Source organism: Neoarius graeffei, chromosome 5 (genome assembly GCF_027579695.1).
Source record: "Neoarius graeffei isolate fNeoGra1 chromosome 5, fNeoGra1.pri, whole genome shotgun sequence".
NCBI classification, from domain to species: domain Eukaryota; kingdom Metazoa; phylum Chordata; class Actinopteri; order Siluriformes; family Ariidae; genus Neoarius; species Neoarius graeffei.
In genome coordinates this window covers 43,997,103-44,020,328 of record NC_083573.1, presented here as the reverse complement: position 1 = coordinate 44,020,328, position 23,226 = coordinate 43,997,103, and the positions used below count along the sequence as shown (strand labels likewise).

The following is a 23,226-nucleotide window of genomic DNA, read 5'->3' as shown; positions in this document are numbered from 1 at the left end:
GTTTTTTCATCTTAATTATTGTTTGTGTCACAGTAAAAAAAAACAATGTGCACCTTTAAAGTGTTAGGCATGTTGTGTAAATCAAATGGTGCTAACCCTCCAAAAATCCATTTTAATTCCAGCTTGTAATGCAACAAAACAGGACAAACACCAAGGGGGATGAATACTTTTGCAAAACACTGTATGAGCAGCAGAAGCTATGTATTACATGTTTTGTTTGGGTGTGATGGCAGTGCATAAACCAAGTAGCCACTCCCTTGTCTGTCATTTATGCTGAGATTTCTTTTCCCATGCAACTCGCCCATAAATATTACAGATGTCCTTTGGTAAAATTACATTCCTACACTTCCTGATGTAAAACTGATCCCACCCAAATACAGCTTAAAGTGCCATTCCACCATTGGATGTATTTTTTTGGCATAAAATACAATATATTTTATGACAACATGACTAGACAGAGAAATCTTTTAGCTTCAAAATGATATATCAAACATAATTTTTTGACAATGACAAGTATATTAATTTTGCAACCAAAGTCACCTACCCTTTTAATTTCCGCGCGGTAGTGAAACGTGATGTCATCGGCAGGTTCCCCTTCTTGTGTACCACGTCACGTGTGACGTGGCACAGATTATCAGCAATGGCGGATAGAACGCGATTGTCAGCTTCGGAAAAGAAGCGAAGGAAAATAGCGAGTGATGCCCAAAGGAGACGGTCGATGGTGAATATCGGCACAGCAATCGACAAGTGGAAATCGCGTTCTATCCGCCATTGCTGATAATCTGTGCCACGTCACACGTGACGTGGTACACAAGAAGGGGAACCTGCCGATGACATCACGTTTCACTACCGCGCGGAAATTAAAAGGGTAGGTGACTTTGGTCGCAAAATTAATATACTTGTCGTTGTCAAAAAATTATGTTTGATATATCATTTTGAAGCTAAAAGATTTCTCTGTCTAGTCATGTTGTCATAAAATATATTGTATTTTATGCCAAAGAATACATCCAATGGTGGAATGGCACTTTAAGTGAGTATAATTGGCCCTGTTCTCTGAGTGGTAGTATAAGGATAGTATTATTCTGTCCCCGTCGATCAAAATGGTCCTGGCCAATTACTGATGTCTGTGAGTCCGTGTATATATTCATGTATTAAGGTTCCCAGTGATTTTTGTTTGAAAATTGGTTTGAAAAGATGTGGTGCTTGGCTTCACGTGTCTCAAAAGAAGATGATGTGCAATGACAGGGAACTGGCAAGTGAGTGGGAATTGGCAGTGAATAACTTGGCAGGAAATCCAAATCCAGATGTACTCCCCAGCCAGGGTTTACCCTTTAAAAAATTAATGTGCCTTTCCTTAACTTGGGAGTAGATTGGAGAATGGATGACCATTACAATGGATTCATTGTTGTTGAGATGAGACTTGTAAACCTTGTACACATCAGAGCAATCTGGTGAAATTCCATAAAACAACCTTAAATCTGTTTATATGCCACTTCATCTGTGCTTTGGGACGATCAGTCGTGCCTAGACCTGGCCTCTATCAACCATCTCAACTGGATCCATGTCCAAATCTGAGTCACACCGTGTGTGGATGAAGGACTTGGCTTGAATTTCACACATTTTAGATAAGAATCAGGTGGGCTGGTCCTGGTGAGCTGCCATTGCTTTTAGCCTACATTGGCTGCCAGACTGGATGACAAAGCAGTGTATAATAAAGAAGAGTGGTACTGAACCATCGAGGAACGAAAGACAAAATCAAGGACGTTTACGTTCTGAATTAATGTAGGAAGAAGGTCTGCACTTTAAAGCCATGTAGAGCAAAGCTCCTGGTCAGACGGGGCCATGCACGTGTAATGGGATAGTGGTGCATTCCAGCCAAGAATCCGTTCATTCTGAGCCCATTGCTTCATCCGTCTCTATCCGCAGTAGGGCGAATCTAAGACTCAGGCTGGCAGAGGATAGTGAATGCTGTGCATGGTAAAAACTGAGTAGCGTAACAAAAGAAAATCTTATTTCAAGTGCAGACATGCAGTACCCTGAATGTCCCATACAGCTCATGTGCCAGTCTCATTAGTTTGCCGAAACAACTGAGGCATTTTTCAGTGTGCCTTGAAATGGAGAGTACAAGAAATTGGCTCTGACAGCACATGTACCAATATGGCTTGTCTTGACTCTGACTAATGCTGAATGATTAGTGTACGTGTGCAATTGCCCAGACACATCTGGCCTGAAGGTTATGAGGTTTTTTATCATCTGCCCTGTTTTTTCATCCACTATGCTTCTGTGGGATTGTTCATCATTTATTTATTTGTGTTTCCAAATAAGGAAATGTAGTAAGGGTGTGAGGCTTACGGTAATAGATGATGGAGGAATGGGCAGAGACAAATGAAGGCATGCAGGGTGCTATGAGGAACTATGCAGCAACTGTGCCGCAAAACCCCACCGTGACCCAGGCACCTTGCAGGTGTTATAACAACAAAGACCTGGCTTGATCATCCTGGCAGCTGAAAAACAAGCACGCAAAGTTGCCTCATATTTTTGCTGCTGGTTGCTGTAGACATTACAGGATATGATTCCTGGACTTCACAAGGCTTCAAAGTCATAAATGTTTAGATATTTATTTGAGATGTCAGGATAAATTTAAAAAAAAATTGTTCTTTTTGAAAGCACTATGTGTGCCTTTGTTTATTTATTTGTTTGTTTTTGATGTTCAGAAGCTGAGCCAGAACCAAGTCGTGTGGAGTCTCCCTCTGTGTCTCCTGCTGTGCCTGGCCTCCAGTGGTCCTCAGAGACAGAAGAGGAGCAGAAGCCTGTGGATGAGAAGGACATAACAGTGTCTGTGCTCCATACAGAGCCGGACAACTCGGAGAAGTGGACATTAAGAAAAGATGAGCAGGAAAGAGAAGTACAGGAGGTCAAGAAAAGTGAAAACGCGAACGTGAAGGAGAAAGAGAGGGAAAAGGTGTGTACCGAGGCAGTGGTGGTAAATGAGGCAGGGACAGAATTGGCGGCAGAAGAGGAGTGTGAGAAAGAGCAGATAGTGGAAAGAGACACAGAGGACAGTACAGCCCTCAGCGAGAAAGAGAGGCAGAACGAGGAACTGAACGAGAAGGACAACTGCTCAGCTTCTAGCATCTCCTCAGCCAGCAGTACTCTGGAGAGAGAAGAGCGAGAGGAGAAGCTTATGTGTGATAATGACTCGGGTAAGAAAAGACATTGACATTAACAAGTACTTCTGTCATGCTTAAGTTGATGGACCTTTCTAAATCACTGTAAGACGCTGCATCTAACCAGTGTTCTTCTCTCTCTTCCCATCAGGCCAGTGGGCAGAATGTATTAAGGCAGCAGATATCAACGAACAATGTGGCAAAGTCCTCAATAACAAGCGCTTCATGCTGGACATGCTCTATGCACAAAATAAGAAGCCTGCTGAGGATGAGGAGAAGGACAACGAGAAAGAGAATGAGGGCCCAGAAGGTCAGGACTCGTCAGTAAACAGCCTCGCCACTCGTATCTCAACTCTGGAGGCCCGGCAGCAAGCAAGTGAGGACAGTGTGAAGAAAATGGAAGTGCAGAACCTGGACAACCATGGCAATGTGCGAATTGTGGCAGAGAAATTCGGGGACTTGGTGAAGGGTCTGGTGTCACCTCACGAGGCCGAGCACGTTGGGAAGGAGAAGGCACCTTCACCCACGCCACCTAAAAAGGAGTCGGATCACATCTGGGACCAGCTGATGGCCACACCTCGAGAACTTCGCATCAAAGAAATGGACTTTACTGACCTTTTGGAGGAGGATGACGTAGACATTTTGGATGTTGGAAACATGATCAAGTCAGGTGACCACATGGCACCCCCTCCCCCACCTCCATGTATACCAAACCTCCCACCCCCACCTCCCCTTTTTGGTTGCCCTCCTCCTCCCCCTTTACCAGGAGGGATGTTACCTCCACCACCGCCTTCCATGGCGTCAATGTCTCCCTCGCATATCGCTTCTTCTTCTCAACATAGTCGAGGAGAGCCACCACTCTTTCAGAAGAAGAAGAAGACCATCAGACTCTTCTGGACCGAGGTGAGACCCACAGACTGGCAATATGGCAGTGACAAGCGCTGCAGGGAATCACTGTGGTCCAAACTGGACCCAGTAAAGTTGGACACAGCCAAGTTGGAGCTCCTTTTTGAGACCAAATCCAAAGAACTTCCTGTTACAAAGGTAAACAAGATAGTATTCTCTTGAAACATATTTTTCCTTTCTGTCAGTAATAAATTACTCATTAGTGTTAGAATTCTTACTTTTTTTTTAAGTCTTGGGCAAGGGAAATGAAGAAGAACCAGCCTCAAGCCTTTATTTGTCACATGTACACTCTCAAGTACAGCAAAATTCCTCCTCTACATAGTGTATAATATACTATATGTATATATTATATATAATAGTGTGTGAAATTGAGTCGTACATGAGCTGATAGCTGACGAGGCGCTATAAGCCATGTACGACGAGATTGAGTGGAATAGCTGTTTTATTCTATCCACATTCACTGGATTTTGAGAAACAGAGCATTTTTATTTTTATTTTTTGCAAATTCGATAAATAAATCTTTATACAAAACGGCCGACAAAATCATTTCCGCTTAGAATGTAAACAAACCATAAAATGACAGAAGCAATTTGTGAAAATGTTATAATAATAATTCTTGAAAAATAAAAAAGATACGTTCTTCCCATCAAATACTTTCATTCCATATTTTGTTGCATTTTTTTATTTTTTTGAGGTTTGCTTCTTCTTCTTCTTCTTTAGGGTTTTTTTTGGCGGTTGGCAAACCAACTTAAAGGTGCATTACTGCCACCAACTGGGCTGGAGTGTAGAACAGGAGATATTGGGGGGGGAACTCTTTTCTTTTAGCTATTTCTGTTTCTTTTAAATACTTGTTAACAATTTTTGGGGTTTTGTTTTGGAGTAGAGTTTTTATTTCGTCCTCGATTGGTTCAGCGACACACGCCGCCATTTTGTTTTTCTCTACGTATGGTATATGAGCTGATAGCCTAGTAGTAGAGTAGCCAATCAGAGTGCGCGATTGCTCATATGCAGTGAATGTGAAGAGAATAATCCATCATATCCTGTAGAATAGGAGCTTTTTACTTTTTTTCTCAAGTATGGAGGTCTGTCAAGGAGACATTTACTTTCAATTTACATGGTAAAGTCTGTGGCAAACTTCAGAAATCACCAATATAAAAGATTGATTTGTTTTTGTTTACATCACTATCTCAGTCGAATATCACGAAAAGTTCCTGTAAAGTACCTAAGTTACTGCCACACAGTAGACTGATTTGATTACGATTTTATCCAATACGGCATCCATTTCTTTGAAGATAGGGTCTCTACTCACGGTATATGAGCTGATATCCTAGTCTGTGATTGCTCATATCCAGTGAATGTGGATTTTTATATATATATATATATATATATATATATATATATATATATATATATATATATAGTGTATAACTTAGCAAGGGAATTCTGTCATTCTTTATCAAAGAAATTTTGCAGGAAACATTTCAGATCTACTTTGACAAACACATGGTGTGGATTACAGGATATTTCATTTGACTCAGTGTCACAACAGTGCATTCCGTATCGGTGCAAGACTGGTTCGATTGGCTCTGATGGATGTCCTGTATTATCTTAAGGCTTTATCAGATCTGCCATTGTAAATGTTACCAAGCTGCAGCCCTGAATGTTTCAACATTTTCACTGTAATCTGTGCAGGACTTTAATGGTAGGTACTTTACCGGAAGCTAAAGCTTCACTGTCATTCCTGAGATTACACGTCTATTCATGTGATTTATGTCAGCATTAATCCATGACGCAATGAAAGGCTTTCTAGTGTGCCGCTTCCTTTTTTCTAAGCTATATCGTAACACTGATATCAGGAGGTGCTGGACAGAATGTCTTCTGGTATAATTTTAGGGTATTTGGGTATGATGTATGTTTTTCTGAGTGTCTTTGCCGGTCAGGGGTTCTCCCCTCACCGAGCTGAAAGCAGCTGCTTCTCATTTCTAGCCCATTCCTAACTCCCTATTTCCCTCTCTGTTCCTTTTCTCCTTCTCTTTCCTCCCTTTGTTTGGCAATGAAAGCGAACCGTCTTGCCTCTCGCTAGCCCAGAAATATTCTCCATCAAAGTCCCAAAATAGCCCTCAGGTGCTTGCGTGTTTTCTAAGCCAGTTGCACTTAGCATAGATCCCACTGGCATTCATATCTTGGAAAGCCTTGTTTTTCTTAATCACCCACATTAAAGAAATTCCATTCCAATTCATTTTAAGGTAGTCTTCAGAAAGCTTTTTTTTTTTTTTTAAATCTTGTGTTAGGGACGGTAGATGGATATCACAACAGTTAGCCGACAAGCAAGCGAGCGAGCAGTCGTGCAAACTCATAATGAGAACCAAGTGAAGTATTAGACCAGATGGGTGACTGTTGCCCTGACATATGTTTTTGATGGTGACAGTTTAGCCCTGTTATGGTCCAAAATAGAATACATTTTACCATAATAACAACCGAAGGTGGGGAGGCATATCACAAACTGCTCAGTCTGATTCTCACCACACAAAACCGGACACAGAACAAAGTGGGAAATGAAAATAAAGCATCTAATGCATGCCTGAATGTATGTGTTTTTATGCTGAATGTTTTGCTGACTTTAGAAAACAGCAACGGATGGGAAACGGCAGGAGATTATTGTTCTTGACTCCAAAAGAAGCAACGCCATCAACATTGGCCTCACAGTTCTTCCACCACCCCGTACCATCAAAACAGCCATCCTCAACTTTGACGAATATGCTCTGAACAAAGAGGGTATAGAGGTAACATCAGTTCACTTAATATACTTTTATACTTTTCCCATTATATCGGGGGGGGGGGGGGGGGGGGGGGGGGGAGCCAGTGTTAGCACCATAGTAAAACCGAGCATATGTTTCACATGCATATGCACTTAATATTACATTTTTATTCTAAACACTTACAAATGTGTTCCTCATGCATTCACATTCTCTCTCTCGCTCTTTCTCAGGCATTATATCATTCAATCATAAAAGCCTGTCACATAAAAGCATATTTCTCTATTTCCAGCAATTGATGGCTCTCTATAACTTTACTCGCAATATTGACTTTTGCTGAGTTGGCAGATGCAAGGCATTAACTCAAGAAGTGCTGTTTAAAATGACATGTTACTATTAGTTTAAAAACATTTACATTCCCTCTGGATTTTTACCAGAAATGAATTGTAGTCAAGCAAATAGTGCCTGTTCAATCAGTGTATTTGTTATAATTGTGTAACGAAACAGTGAGATGAATAAATGCTAAAATGGCACCACAACATGCAGCTGAGGAAAATCTTAACATGTGCTCATGGATAATGACGATCATTTTTTCGTCATGGGATCTGCCATTCTTCCCTTGCTGTCGGAAAAAATATGTATATATTTTGAACAAGATCTCATCCAGACACACTGATGAATTTTCTCATGCACATGCAATTATGCAAAATAAGTAAACTCCCAGAGAACTGTAGCACAGATGTAATCACTCGATTTGTTGAAATGATGACTGTTATTTATGTATTGGTGATTTTCTCCAGACTTTGTTATTTATCAGGCTGTTAGGGATTCATTAGGGGAATTATAAACTAGTTCTGTAACTACATAAATTCATGCTATGACCCTGGACAGTGATTCACACTCTTCCCTCAGGTCCAGTCTCACTCTTATTTGTTTCCCACTGTGTTGCATCACCTCTACTTTTAACAACACTCTGTAAATATTTGGGAACTGAAGAGACCAACTGCTGTAGTTTTGGAAGAGAAACGTTGCCCCATTCTTGCCTGATATGCAATTTCAGTTGCTCTACAGTTCAGGGTCTCCTTTGTCGTATTTTACACTTCATAATGCTTTAAATGGGAGACAGGTCCGGACTGCAGGCAGGCCAGTTTAGCACCCGGACTCTTTTACTACAGAGCCATGCAGTTTTAATATGTGCAGGAAGCGGTATTCTTAAATTGTTGCACTGTTTTCCCACGCAGTCTTTCACAGAGCGGTGAACCCCTCCCCAGCTTTACTTCTGAGAGACTCTGCCTCTCTGGGATGCTCTTTTTATACCCAATCATGTTACTGACCTGTTGCCAAATAACCGAATTATTATTTTTTTTAGCATTACACAACTTTTTCAGTCTTTTTTTGCCCCTGTCCCAGCTTTTCTGAAATGAGTTGCTGACATCAAATTGAAAATGAGCATATACTGTATTTAAAAAAAACCCAATAACATTTCTCAATTTCAACATTTGATATGTTGTCTTTGTACTATTTTCAATGAAATATAGGGTTTCCATGATTTGCAAATCTTCACATTTTGTTTTTAATTTATGTTTTACACAGTGTCCCAACTTTTTTGGAATTGTGTGTGTGTGTAATACAGCATGTACAGTAACATGTCTGTGCATGCACATTGCTTTCATCATCTGGCAGCAGTGTGTAACAGGACAAGACACAGAGACACAGAGTCTGGATGTAATTGGAGTCACGTTTGAAATAAATGGAATAAATAATGATAGTTTGTTTTATCATTTTATCAGTCGTAGATTGTCTCATCAGTATGGGATTTTAGTTGTTGTGTATGACATTCAAGCATGTGCAGTATGCACATTACATTATTCATTTATTCATTCATCTTCAGTAACTGCTAAATCCCGGTCAGGGTGCCAGTGGCTCCACTGCCACCCAGTGTGAGGCAGGAACACACCCTGGTTGGGATTCTAGTCCATCACAAGGCTTCGTTCAGACATATTCACACCCCCATTTACACGGAGGAACAATTCAGCATAGTCATTTCACCTGCATGGAGGTGAGAGGAAAATGAAGGAAACATCATTGATTTTGAAACTATATACTGATGGGTTGTTTCAGTGCAGAGGTCAGTTCATACTAATGACTAAATCATCAAGGTATGAGTAAAAAAAATTAATTGAGCAATAAAGCTTCAACTTTGAACATTGCTCTCTTTCTCCTGTCTAGAAAATCCTGACGATGATCCCCACAGAGGAGGAGAAGCAGAAGATTCAGGAAGCACAGCTGGCGAACCCTGACATTCCCCTGGGCAGTGCTGAACAGTTCCTGCTCACGCTCTCCTCCATCAGTGAGCTGTCTGCTCGCCTGCACCTCTGGGCTTTCAAGATGGACTATGAGGTCTTAGAGAAGGTCAGGACTTTGCACAAGATTCACAGGCTTTAATTGTCTACCCACACGGCTGAACTCTTAGCTCACACAGTACATATACTGTATATCGCATTTGCTAAAACAGTAGTCATGTGCAAGTTAGTCTCCGTCTTTCTCTCTTTCAGGAAGTGGCAGAGCCCTTACAGGACCTGAAGGAGGGCATGAGTCAGCTGGAGAAGAACAAGACACTGTGCTTTATTCTGTCCACACTACTCGCTATCGGCAATTTCCTTAATGGATCAAATGTGAGTTATGGCTGTGCTCACGGCCTTTTCCCCTCCTCTCTTCTCTTTTCTCTTTGAGGATTGGGGGGGGGAAGCTAAAGAGGTAATAAAGGATTGAAAGCACACTTACAGTAAACCATTGAGTGTGGGCAAGAGAACAAAGCAAGTCAAAGCCGTGTCATGTCATTTGGGATATTTCCCATTTTTATTTCGGCCGGGTCTTCAGCACTACAAGGCGGACCTGGGTGCAGGCCAGTGACTTCCTGTACTTTACCACATTTGATTGAGATTCAGCTATTTACAAGCCAATGAAGCATTCATGTGAACATGCATACGAGCAGACTACTGACCCGCCTGGCTATTTCAAAGCATTCTGTATTATTGCTTAATGGAACTGATGGTAATCTCCTCAGCTGTAGCAGAATAATTTCTGTAAATTGTGGAAATGGCCTATGATTAGAAACCCTTTTATAGAAATCAGTTACTGGATGAGGTCCAGAGTGACCCATTTGCTCAAGGTGGATGTATTTATAGCATCGATTTACTTTGTTACAGGAAAATTCTACTGATATTGTCCATTTTAATATTGTGTGTGTTCAGGCCAAGGGTTTTGAGCTGAGTTACCTGGAGAAGGTTCCAGAAGTGAAAGACACTGTGCATAAACAGTCTCTGCTTCACCATGTCTGCTCCATCGTAGTGGACAAGTTTCCAGAAAGTTCCGACCTGTACTCTGAGATCGGCGCAGTTACACGCTCTGCTAAGGTACTGCACCGAATCAGAATGATTACACTCAGAACAGATCTGACATGCTGAGGATATATGAAAGGACATACAGCGTCTTACAGAAGTATTCAGTCAACCTGGAACTGAAAATGCTCTTAATTGTGATAGTTAGCGTTTTATTTACACAACATGTCTTACATTTGAAGCGCCAAAGTATCTTTGAATTGTGACACAAATGTTAATTAAACAAAAAAGCAGATATTTGTTGACTGCATAAGTATTCAGCCCCTGGATCAAAACTTCGTCGAACAAACTTTTGACTGCAATTACAGCTGCAAACTGGGTGTCTCTATCAGCTTTGCACATCTGGACCCTGATATTTTATCACGTTTTTGGTGTAATTATAAAGCTCCGTAAGCCCTGTGATAGATTGGTGACCTTCCCAGGGTGTACGCCGCCTCTCGCCTGAAGTCAGCTGGGATTGGCTCCAGCTTCCTCCATGATCCTGATGGATAAGTGGTATAGATACTGGATGGATGGATGGATGGATGGATGGATGGATGGATGGATGGATAAATAAAGTACCGTACTGACTATGAATTATAGACAATTATACGGACCTGGCGCTGTGGGGGGTGGCGAAAGGGGGCGTCGCCCCCTCGTGGCTACAGCCCCGCCCCCTCAACGGAGGCTCAGATCACTTAATTGTTTTCTTATGAAAATATAATGTATTATAGACGTATTAATAATTTGCATTTTCAAATACGAAATATTAAGTGGTTGCGCATTGCACAAAAATACATTTCACATAAATCACTACTAAAACTGGCACGGTAGAACAAATCTGATTGGTTGTTATGACACTTACAAGTGCACTGTCTCTGCAATATCCTGTAATATGCAGTCAAGTTTACGGGAGTAGTCTTTCCCCCACCGAATTAAACGAATTCAATCACAATATTGTGAATCCATTTTCTTTCTTTGTAGGCTAAGTTTATCTCCGTTTATGTTGGTGTATGTGTTCATATATGGTCCGCTTTGTGCGCAAATAGCATAAGAATATGTGTCGTTGACGTCACCCCCCCATGCAGCGGGGGTGAAAATTCATCACTTCAGAGTGTTTAGTCCCCTACACGCCTAAACTGGGATCGCGGATTAAGTGGTTAGCGTTGATTCAGTGCGAGTCAGGAAGGCTATTACTGGTGCAGCCGCAGGGTCTGTTGATTTTTTTAAATTATGATTTTGGCCGCCAAGCCAAGTACCTTAGACTTGCATTGAGGTTTTGTTTTCATGCCGCGGAGCTATTTGTATGTATTTTAAATGTAAAGGACTTGCCTGTAGGTTTGTGTGTGTTGTTTTATGTTTGGCATCTTTCCGGTTGTAACGCGTGTCTGTGAGAAAATCGGAGGGGAGGGTTAACAGGTGGGCACGGGAGTTGATAAAGTGCAACTGCCCTGGTAATATGTCACATGATTTTCCCGGACTAAAGTAACCTTCGGGGCCGTGGTTTTGTGGTTGGCGCAGTTAATTGTTTGAAACACGTTGTCAGACCACCATCACTACTACACACTATATGAAAAATATTTGCCCCCTTGCGATTTCTAATTGCCTCCTTAGTAAACTGTTCCTGGCGCCGGGCCTGCAATTACATAAAGTTTGCTTTTTTTTACGGGAATATAAAAATCATGATTTCTGCCAGTTAAAGTATACTTTTTGGCTCAACCTTTGTCTGTATGTGTATGTTTAACTGAGTTCGAGCGTGTTTAAGAATGTAATTGGTGTGCCAGCCTCAAGTAGCACTTCCACAGTTGTGGTGTGGTGCCACTGTGTACTGACTATGTAAGTGCTATGTTAGATAACCTCAGTGTGTGATGTAATCCTCCATGGCCAAGAGCACTGTCCAGGAAAGGAACAGGTTTTGCAATGTCAGTTCAAAGCCTGGTGTTGATGTAGTTCTGAGCGGCCTATTTGTTCTATTTATGTAGCGTAGCTTCTATCTCCCAATCAGACAAAGGCTGAACTCAGACCTATACAGGTGTCTCGTTCTTGCATAGGTATGTTACACAGTATATTACATTATATCCATCCATCCATTATCCATAGTAGAGGTCTGCGCGGGTCGGATTTTTCAGTCCCGCTCCCGCCCGTGCCCGCATTGTGCAGTCCCACTCCCGCCCGCGCCCGCAAAGAATTATGATTTTCAGTCCCGCTCCCGCCCGCGCTCACAAAAAAATTATGATTTTCAGTCCCGCTCCCGCCCGCGCCTGCCATATTTTGTCCCGCTCCTGCCCGCAAATCCCGCATGATGCCGACGTTCGCGTTATTTCTCAAGAAAGTTCTTGTCTTGACATAGCGTGATGGTGCCCCGCCCCCTACTTTGAGTGGATTTGAGCATAAATATCTACAGCTCACGTTCGTTATTATTTACCTTCTTTCTGAATTTAGCATGTAGTGTCTCTAATAATAATTAGTGCTGTCAAGCAATTAAAATATCTAATCGCGAATCGTACATTTTTATCACATGAGAAACCATTGTAATTCTCTGATCAGCATAAAAAAATGAATGGGCTTGTTTTGTACCAACGGTGTTGCTTCTTCTTTTTTTTTTTTTTACAAAGCAGAGCTAGTAAGAGAAGTGAATTGATTTACTTGTTGCGTTAGTCTACAACTTTAGTCAGAGAGACATGTTACACAGTGACAGTAGGCTTGACTCAATGCTATCCCAGAAATCCTTCCTGTAATATGCAAATTTGGCCGCCTCTGATTGGACAGCCAAATTTGCATATTACAGGAAGGATTTCTGGGATAGCATTGAGTCAAGCCTACCGTCACTGTGTAATCTGTCTCTCTGATTAAAATTGTAGACTAACGCAACAAGTAAATCAATTCACTTCTCTTACTAGCTCTGCTTTGCAATTAAAAAAAAAAACACCATTGGTACAAAGCAAGCCCATTCACTTTTTTATGCTGTTCAGAGAATTACAATGGTTTCTCATGTGATAAAAATGTGCGATTCGCGATTAAATATTTTAATCGTTTGACAGCACTAATTATTATTAGAGACACTACACAACTCAATACGTAACTCAAGCAGTAAATTACTTCATTCATGGTTATCTTGCTAGCTGGGTGTGAACTGCGAGTCATTAGAGTGATCAAAGGATTTCCCGTTAGGCTGATCAATGGCAAATTTAAGATGCCATTCCTCACTCAATCTGGCAATCTGACTCTCTCTGTAAATTTAGGCATCTTAAAATGTTTTTATTAATGCCAAATAAAATATCCAGCACAAATTATATATGATAGACACAAATGAATAATTTATAAATTTTAGTTAGCGGGACTGCAGCTTATCACCGCTCCTGCCCGCGCCGCATATGTGCACTCCCGCTCCCGCCCGCGCGCGCATATGTGCACTTCCGGTCCCGCCCGCGCCCGCAATGAGCTTTCAAAATTTGTCCCGCGCCGCACTGCTTTGCGGCGGGTCCCGCGAGTCCCGCAGGACTCCCGCGGGAGTGCAGGGCTCTAATCCATAGCCACTTATCCTGTGCAGGGTCGTGGGCAAGCTGGAGCCTATCCCAGCTGACTACGGGCGAAAGGCGGGGTACACCCTGGACAAGTCGCCAGGTCATCGCAGGGCTGACACATAGACACAGACAACCATTCACACTCACATTCACACCTACGGTCAATTTAGAGTCACCAATTAACCTTATGTACCTGCATGTCTTTGGACTGTGGGGGAAACCGGAGCACCTGGAGGAAACCCACACAGACACGGGGAGAACATGCAAACTCCGCACAGAAGGGCTCGAACCCAGAGCCTTCTTACTGTGAAGCGACAGTACTAACTACTATACCACCGTGCCGCTCCTATTACATTACGTTACATTCATGTCATTTAGCAGACGCTCTTATCCAGAGCGACATACAACATACCCACAGCAGCCTGGGGAGCAATTGAAGGTTAAGTGCCTTGCTCAATGGCACTTCAGCACATTCCTGCTGGTCCAGGGACTCGAACTGACAACCTTTTGGTTCCAAAGCTGCTTCTCTAACCATTAGACAATGGCTTCCCCCATATACAGTTTCATTACAGTTCTGTAGCCATTTGCAAAATTATCAACAATTTGTCATTCCTTGTTTTGGTCTGATGAACTTCCTGTTTGCATCTTGCCACACTCAAATGCAAGTTGAACTCGATGATGCTGGTGCTACTCATTATTAATAACAGCAATATTGATTTGCTCTTGTTCGTGAAGGAGTGTGAGACAACTGTACACAGATTTGTGTTCTTCTAATACATCACTTTCACTTGAGAGCCTTAGTAATAAGCTGATGAACTGATTTCATGGTAAATTGAGGTCAACAATCTGTAGTGCTGTGGCCTTTGAGGAATGAGTTTTACACCCCTGGATTAATGTTTGTGTTAAACACAGTAAAGGTGTGAAAGTGTCCTTCATTACCTAAGTTTGCTTTAAAAATAGTGACTGTGATGTTATTATCATAATATAAGCGGCAAAGTTTGTTTGTTTGTCTTGAGCCAACGTCGCCATTTCTCAACAGATTTTCACCAAATTTGACAAGTAGGTCCGGGGATGACCCGGAATTTTTCAGATATAAACAAAATTCATGTACAGGCCCCAAGGAGGTCCCTGGGGGGCACTAGCCTGGGCCCGCCCATCCTAAGCGTGACGCAACATGAGGGCCTGTTGCGAGCTTAGTCTGGCCAGGCAAGCTATCTACAGCTCTTCCAAGCTCCCGAAAAATCAGGAACCAATCAACTTTGAGCATCTCCAACGGCCCTGGGTAGAGGCGTGTTCAAGGCAGTGACGTAGTAGAACTGCGACTGGAATTCATAGATTGTTTACAGAATCTATGCCGGAAGCACTTCATTCACTAGAAACATTACGAACATGGAGCAAGTTCTCATTGAAAACGGAGCAAAGAGCAGCCCTGGAGGTATTTATTGAAAGGAAGGACGTTTTCGCCTTGCTCCCGACCGGCTTCGGTAAGAGTTTAATCTACCAGTTAGCCCCGTCGCATCACATACGTCAGAGGAAAGAGTGATGTGATTGGTTTAAGCTTCGTCACAGCCTTTTCTGGCTTCGACCAGTAGCAAACTGAGGCATTTCAGGGAGGCGGGTCAACCACGGGCTCTGGGAAACGGTTGGGCTTAATATCTTGGCCAGACCAATAGCTCGTAGAGCTTTGCAGTCACGTTAGCCAGACTAGGGGGGCACAACATCCACCCACCCTTCCCTCAGTGCCTTTCACATTGCATTTATCGACACAAACTCTCGACAGATCTTGACCAAACTTGGCATGTCGGTACAGGAGATAGCCACAATTTGGCATAACTCAGAAATTCCATATTTGGGCCCCAGGGGGTTCCCGGTGGGCCCCTGGGTGGTGGATGTTTGGATTTTTGTTTGTCTTGGGTTAACATCATTTCTCGACAGATCTTCACCAAATTTGACATGGAAGTCTGGGGGCAACCCAGAATTTTGCAAAAACCAGGCAACACCGGGTAACCTGCTAATTCATAATAAAACACAACCTCAGATGGTGTTAGTGGTAGCATACAAATTAATTGTAACACAGCTAGCAGTAACGCCTGTATGTGTGTATTAGTGTAAAGCAGAGAGGTGTCTATGGCACATAGGAAAGCATGTCGTTAGTGTGTATATCTCCGCACTAGATTTATGAGAGTACATCTGCCCTGCTTTCCTCAGGTGGATTTTGACCAGCTGCAAGACAATCTGGCCCAGATGGAGCGGCGCTGCAAAGCTTCCTGGGACCACCTGAAGGTCATTGCCAAGCATGAGATGAAGCCGGCACTAAAGCAGCGCATGTCTGACTTCCTGAAAGACTGCGCTGAGAGGATCATCATCCTCACCATCGTCCACAGGCGCATCATCAATAGGTAATCAACTTGAGTTTTCGATCTTCTCGAGTGGACAGTGTAGAGGACAGAATGCATGTGCCCTTGTCGTTGAAGCAATCTCCTTGACTATTTGCACATAGTGATGTGTCGTTCGTGAAGAGTCATTCATTTTGAACTACTCAGGAGTAATGAGTCATCTCAGTGAGTGATTCATTCATTTTTTCCCTGGGTCACGCATGTGCACCACTCAGGCTCAGATTCATTCCTGAACCAGTCTTTCTGGTAAGAGTCTTCTGTTCACTTGTCACGTGACCGCTGCATATTCTTAGAGTAAGGACGATTCATCTGTTCATGAATCATAACTACAGATCTTTGGGTCTGAGTCTCTCCTTCACTTGTCACATGACAGCAGCATATTCTCAGGGTAAGAATAACTGATTCATTCACGAATCATAACTACAGGCCTTTCTGTCTGAGACTCTCGCTCATTATTCAAGCGATTACAGCAGTCACATGACCAGTATTACTGGAGACGAGAGGAGAGCTTGCTAATGTTACCTGGCCAACTAGAACATTTCCTTAGCTAAATAAACTAGCTGTGCGTCATGCAGCTGTTGAATGGATGTTTAGTTTACCTTTCTGTTGGAATGAGTTTATCCAATAGCTATCATACAATAAATAGAATGATATCTTTGTTGATAGATGCAGCACTCTCGTACGGGCAGTTGAACTTGAAGTAATCGGTCATTTCAACTGAAATAACTCAATAGGCTATGGTCCAAAAGGTTGCTTAAAAGCGTAACAAAAGTGAACTTGTGTATTATATTTCACCAAGTGAAGTAAACCTTGTTGGTCTTAGTGTTTGAGAACTGTGTAGGGTGGCTATTGCGCCACACAAGTTCCAATGAACGCAATGAACAAATGTTACGAAAAAACATTCGTTTGCTTTACAGAATGACATTCAAAGATCCAAGTCAGTATAAAGATCCAAACTCTCCATCACTCAGGCCCTGGTCACACTACAGCTCGCGATGGGTTTGTGAATACTTGGCGATGAAAAATTGGTAGCATCGCCACCATCTCATCTCATCTCATTATCTCTAGCCGCTTTATCCTGTTCTACAGGGTCACAGGCAAGCTGGAGCCTATCCCAGCTGACTACGGGCGAAAGGCGGGGTACACCCTGGACAAGTCGCCAGGTCATCACAGGGCTGACACATAGACACAACCATTCACACTCACATTCACACCTACGGTCAATTTAAAGTCACCAGTTAACCTAACCTGCATGTCTTTGGACTGTGGGGGAAACCGGAGCACCCGGAGGAAACCCACGCGGATACGGGGAGAACATGCAAACTCCGCACAGAAAGGCCCTCGCCAGCCACGGGGCTCGAACCCGGACCTTCTTGCTGTGAGGCGACAGCGCTAACCACTACACCACCGTGCCGCTCTTGCATCGCCACCAATCGTGCAATGTGTAGTGAATGTTCTCTGAGCTTTGTGAGATGTTTTTTGGTGTGTCTCCGCCTCATGAGACATCGGGAAAAAAAACATCGGGAAAAATTTCAGTGCATGCATTGAAATTTGGTGGCGATGTTTTCATCAACAAACTAAGCGGCAAATACTCACAGGTGGGTTTGGGAACACTTCCCTATAGAGCCTCTTGAGGTGTATTTGTCTCGAATCCATGTCCCCGATGCTCGCAGGAGCCTCATGAACACAGCGGCTCGGCATAGCCTTACCTTCACCAAGACTTAAAAAGTGCGTTTGTATATGGGGATCCTTCGAAGTGTGTTGTGCGTGCTCTTGGGACCCAGTCATTATGAGAAACACCTGATGCTGATTTGAGCGCAATAGCACGCGCATATAAGGACACTGTTTCCACAGAGACTTTGCAAAGTATTCTGTCAGGTATGCGGCGGTAGACGGATCTAAGTACAGGAAGTGTGTTTATTAGCAGCTGTGATATTTACAAAAACGAAACTGAAAGCAGTCATACGTAAACATGGCTAGAAACAAACATGACAGTGATAATACTTCACAAAGCCTCTGTGTCCTTATATGCGCGTGCTGATTGCGCTCAAATCAGCGTCGGGTGTTTCCCATAACGACTGGGTCCTGTGAGTGAGCGCGGCCGCTCGAGTGTGCGAAGGTGTGACCACAACTTTTATTTCACCTGTATATCGCCATGTACCGCCACCAAAACACCTCATTTTCATCGATAACCCATCGCAAAGCATCACGAACTGTAGTATGACCGTAGTTTAACAGACAATTTAAGGCTTCATGAGCACTCATTTACTCACAAGAAAGTTCAGAACTCATTTAGGAAGAAGTAAAAGTGTTCTGCTGTCAAAGTAAGACCAAAGATACTAAGGATCTAAATTTGTTGTCTTCACAAATTCCCGTTTCTGCACTAATGTACATTCTCTAAAGCATATCACTTTTCAATCTTTGCTCTGCTGTAATGCATTTAACCACTTGAGAAGTATTTTAAAGGTGTGGGAAGGACGAGAACTCTGAATTAGTGAAGTCAGCTGTTCAGTGTATATACACTACCGTTCAAAAGTTTGGGGTCACTTTGAAATGTCCTTATTTTTGAAAGAAAAGCACTGTTCTTTTCAATGAAGATCACTTTAAACTAATCAGAAATGCACTCTATACATTGCTAATGTGGTAAATGACTATTCTAGCTGCAAATGTCTGGTTTTTGGTGCAATATCTCCATAGGTGTATAGAGGCCCATTTCCAGCAACTCTCACTCCAGTGTTCTAATGGTACAATGTGTTTGCTCATTGCCTCAGAAGGCTAATGGATGATTAGAAAACCCTTGTACAATCATGTTAGCACAGCTGAAAACAGTTGAGCTCTTTAGAGAAGCTATAAAACTGACCTTCCTTTGAGCAGATTGAGTTTCTGGAGCATCACATTTGTGGGGTCGATTAAATGCTCAAAATGGCCAGAAAAATGTCTTGACTATATTTTCTATTCATTTTACAACTTATGGTGGGAAATAAAAGTGTGGCTTTTCATGGAAAACACAAAATTGTCTGGGTGACCCCAAACTTTTGAACGGTAGTGTATATTAAAAAAAATTGAACCAAGAATATCAAAAGTGTTTTGTTTCACACATGAACAGCTGCATCGACCACATTTTACTGATTTTCAGTTACTGCATCAGATTGTAAAGGCTTTTGGGAAAGTTGAACTCTTAAAGATATGCTGATTCATGCTCCGAAGCCTCTGATGTCTAGAATGAAAGCATTCGAGCAGAGATTCCTCCAAAAGATAATGAGGGCTCGTGAATAAAGCATGGCTGTTCAAGTGTAGGCTGCAGGATGGCGACGCTTCTCTGCGTGTGATCTGCAGGTTCCATGCCTTTCTGCTGTTCCTGGGCCACCCAGCATACGCAGTGAAGGAGGTCAGCATCCACCGCTTCTGTAAGATCCTGAGCGAATTTGCGCTGGAGTATCGCACCACCAGAGAGAGAGTCCTGCAGCAGAAACAGAAGAGAGCGAACCACCGGGAGAGGAACAAGACCCGGGGCAAAATGATCACTGATGTGAGTACGCCCTCTAATGGATTTTTATCATTGTACAATATTCAGTTCTACACTTCTGCCACTAGATGGATTACTGCACCACTGATCAAACCGGATTCGCATTAACTTTTTTTTTTTTTGCAAATGTAGCATTTAAGTGAAAGCAAACAAAATCATGTAACTTCAGTTTAACCAGTCTGAGTGTCCTGTGTATGCAATATTAGTAAATTCACAATAGACTGGCAACTAAAATGTCTCCTAAAGGTTGCTTTTTATAGTGCAGTGAGCCTGTGGGGAGTCATTAATACCCAGCAAATTTAATCAACCTGAACCAGTCCTGTTACCGAACACCAGTAGAGTGCTCGTGTAATTAATATCAGTGGCACTGTAGCCATGCCTGAGGCTACCCCTGATTCCTCAAACATGACCTGTCTCTCTGGGGGAGTCCTGGTTAAGGGAGGCCTTACATGGTTTTGTTTAATTTGGCGAGGGATATTTTGGTTTAAAAGCAGTTCTTAGTCTAATCTCAGCAGGAAAATCCAACTCTTTTCATTTGCCTGGAGAACAGCACTGAAGCGGTGTGTAGGAACTGTGACCGGTGCAGCGGCTTATGAGTTGCTCTGTGCGTTCAGGTTGGGTTGCTGTATTGTGCACTCCACAAGATCACCATTTGCGACCATTCTAAGACTTTCATATCGAATATAGAGAGTCTTCATCAGGACTTTATGCACATCAGAAAGTCTGGAAGAGACTTTCCGTAATACCCAGCCACTGGGGTTGTACAAGCCAGTGCATACTTAGTCCCAAGCCTGGATAGATTGGGGAGGGTTGTGTCAGGAAGGGCATCTGGTTTAAAAAGAAAAAAAACCTATGCCGAATCAAATATGCAGAACAGATCCACTGTGGCGACCCCTAATGGGAGCAGCTGGAGGGAGAAGAAGAAAGTCTGGAAGAGCATGAACTGGAACAGCACTTATTTTCCAACCAGGAAAACTATAGGACTTGAGAAAAGGTTTCCAATAAAAAAAATTAATAGGAAGACTGGAAGATTTTAGACATTTCTTTAATATCTATGTTACAGATAAAAAAAATTTCAACCAAGGTGATTTTTTTTTTTACCTGGGTTAAATTTTTTTTAACCTAGTTCATAATTTCCAACCTAGGTAAAATTTTGGATTATCTAAGGCTCTTAAAGGGGAACTGAAGTCATTTTTAAACTTGCTTTATTTCTTAATTAACGTGTTATTCAATTAGGTTTTAGTAACCTTATATCGTGACTCGTATTGGCAACTAATTGCAATTAAATATGATACTCATCGGCCTATTCGGTTTTTAGCCATGTTGAATTTAGTTCGTTTGGTCCACAGCAGGCGTCGCTTATCCGCGCGATCTTCACGAGACTTGTGCGAGACTTCGAAACGTGAAGTGTCAGCCAGGTGTCAGTGCCGCCATTTTGAAAACTGTTTTCCAAACGAAATATGTTTATGCACAAAAACGAAATATGCACAAAAACGAGTTTAAATGACGATTACTGCCTACTTTTTTTCAAACTTTCCTGATTGCTATCAAAACAAACAAAACTTCCGGCTTGATTACATCAGCATTCGAAAGAGGGCGCACGCGTCTTTTGGCAACGTTGGCAGATGTCGGTCACTTTGATTTCCGCTGTACGTTTTACTTCTGTCCTACGATGTCTCGCACAGGTCTCAGCGAATCTCGTTTACGGCCGTTGTTTTGACATATGGACTGATATATTACAGAGCATATTTCAAACACTCATAACTTGCTATAGCTGTGATAAAACAGCTACCAGAAACGCATTCCTATATTTAATAAAATGAGATAGAATTTTGATGATGATAAATTTGCCTTCAGTTCTCCTTTAAAAGGGATTTTCCATCACTTCTTTTGTCTCTTTTTCTTCCGTCCCCTTCCTTTCTGTCTAAAACTACCTCATATTTCCTCATGTCTGTCTGTCTACCTATTCCTATCTACCTAATTAGCATTTTTTAAAAATATCTTTTTCATATCTAACCATGATTCAGACTCAGAACCTTCTGATTCCTGACCAAACACCTTAATCACTCGGGCAGAAGCAATTACACTGCAAGGAATTATGTACAGTTGTGGCCAAAAGTTTTGAGCCTGACACAAATTTTGGTTTTCACAAAATTTGCTGCTTCAGTGTTTTTAGATCTTTTAGTCAGATGTTTCTATGGTGTATTGAAGTACAATTATAAGCATTTCATAAGTTTCAAAAGCTTTAATTGACAAATGCATCAAGAAAATAACTTTACCCCAGTCAAGTCAAGTCAAGTTTATTTGTATAGCGCTTTTAACAATAAACATTGTCACAAAGCAGCTTTACAGAATTTGAACGACTTTAAACATGAGTTACTTTTATCCCTAATCGATCCCCAATGAGAAGCCTGTGGTGACGGTGGCAAGGAAAAACTCCCTCAGACGACATGAGGAAGAAACCTCGAGAGGAACCAGACTCAAAAGGGAACCCATCCTCATTTGGGTGATAACAGACAACATGATTATAACATTAACAGTTTTAACATGAAGTCAGTTTCGTTGATGTTATAACTTTTCATTGATGGAAACTTGAGTGCAAAACTGTTCATGACAACCGCAGTCCTAAAGTTAGCAAGTCAACTCAGCCATAAGAGCATTACTGTAAGTGTCCAGAGCAGTCCTCTGCAGTCTGCAAAAAGTCCTGCAAAAAGTTTTCTCTGATGAAGCCCCCTTCAGACTGTTTGGAACATCTGGAAAAATGATTGTTCAGAGAAGAAAAGGTGAGTGCTAACATGAGTCCTGTGTCATGCCAACAGTAAAGCATCCTGAGACTATTCATGTGTGTGCTCACTCACAATTTTGCCTGAGAACACTGCCATGAATAAAGAATGGTATTAAAACATCCTCCAAGAGCAACTTCTCCCAACGATCCAGGAGCAATTTGGTGATGAACAATGCTTTTTCCAGCATGATGGAGCACCATGTCACAAGGCAAAAGTGATAACTAAGTGGCTTGGGGAACAAAACATTGAAATTTTGGGTCCATGGCCAGGAAACTCCTCAGATCTTAATCCCATCGAGAACCTGTGGTCAATCCTCAAAAACCGGGTGGACAAACAAAAACCCAAAAATTGTGAAACTCCAAGCACTGATTATGCAAGAAGGGGTTGCCATCTGTCAGGATTTGGCCCAGAAGCTGATATCCAGCATGCCAAGGCCAATTGCAGGAGTCTTGAAAAAGAAGGGTCAACACTGTAAATATTGACTCTTTGCATAAACTTGATGTATGTGTCAATAAAAGCCTTGGAAACTTATGAAATGCTTATAACTGTACTTCAGTACACCATAGAAACATCTGACTAAAAGACCTAAAACCACTGAAACAGCAAACTTTGTGAAAACCAAAATTTGTGTCAGGCTCAAAACTTTGCCATGACTGTATATGTCGAATTTATTAATGAGTCCAGTCTTATTACATCATCAAGTAGTTTAAAGTACAAAGTCTTCCCAAATCCTAACCCTAAAGCTGACCCTAGATATAATAAGTCTCCCTAATACGAGTAGCAAA

The 23,226-nt window shown here is 42.1% G+C and overlaps 1 protein-coding gene across 2 annotated transcripts in view; it reads left to right on the top strand.

The window, feature by feature from the left end:
* Nucleotides 1-23,226, top strand: part of fhod3b (formin homology 2 domain containing 3b) — a 302,109-nt gene that overhangs the window by 269,799 nt on the left and 9,084 nt on the right. For both annotated transcript variants that reach the window (XM_060921768.1, XM_060921769.1), the window contains 8 exons: nucleotides 2,715-3,203; nucleotides 3,319-4,211; nucleotides 6,698-6,856; nucleotides 9,059-9,241; nucleotides 9,385-9,504; nucleotides 10,084-10,245; nucleotides 15,942-16,132; nucleotides 19,466-19,658. In XM_060921768.1, coding sequence (XP_060777751.1) covers nucleotides 2,715-3,203; nucleotides 3,319-4,211; nucleotides 6,698-6,856; nucleotides 9,059-9,241; nucleotides 9,385-9,504; nucleotides 10,084-10,245; nucleotides 15,942-16,132; nucleotides 19,466-19,658 — 2,390 coding nt within the window. The remainder of the gene's footprint in view (nucleotides 1-2,714; nucleotides 3,204-3,318; nucleotides 4,212-6,697; nucleotides 6,857-9,058; nucleotides 9,242-9,384; nucleotides 9,505-10,083; nucleotides 10,246-15,941; nucleotides 16,133-19,465; nucleotides 19,659-23,226) is intronic.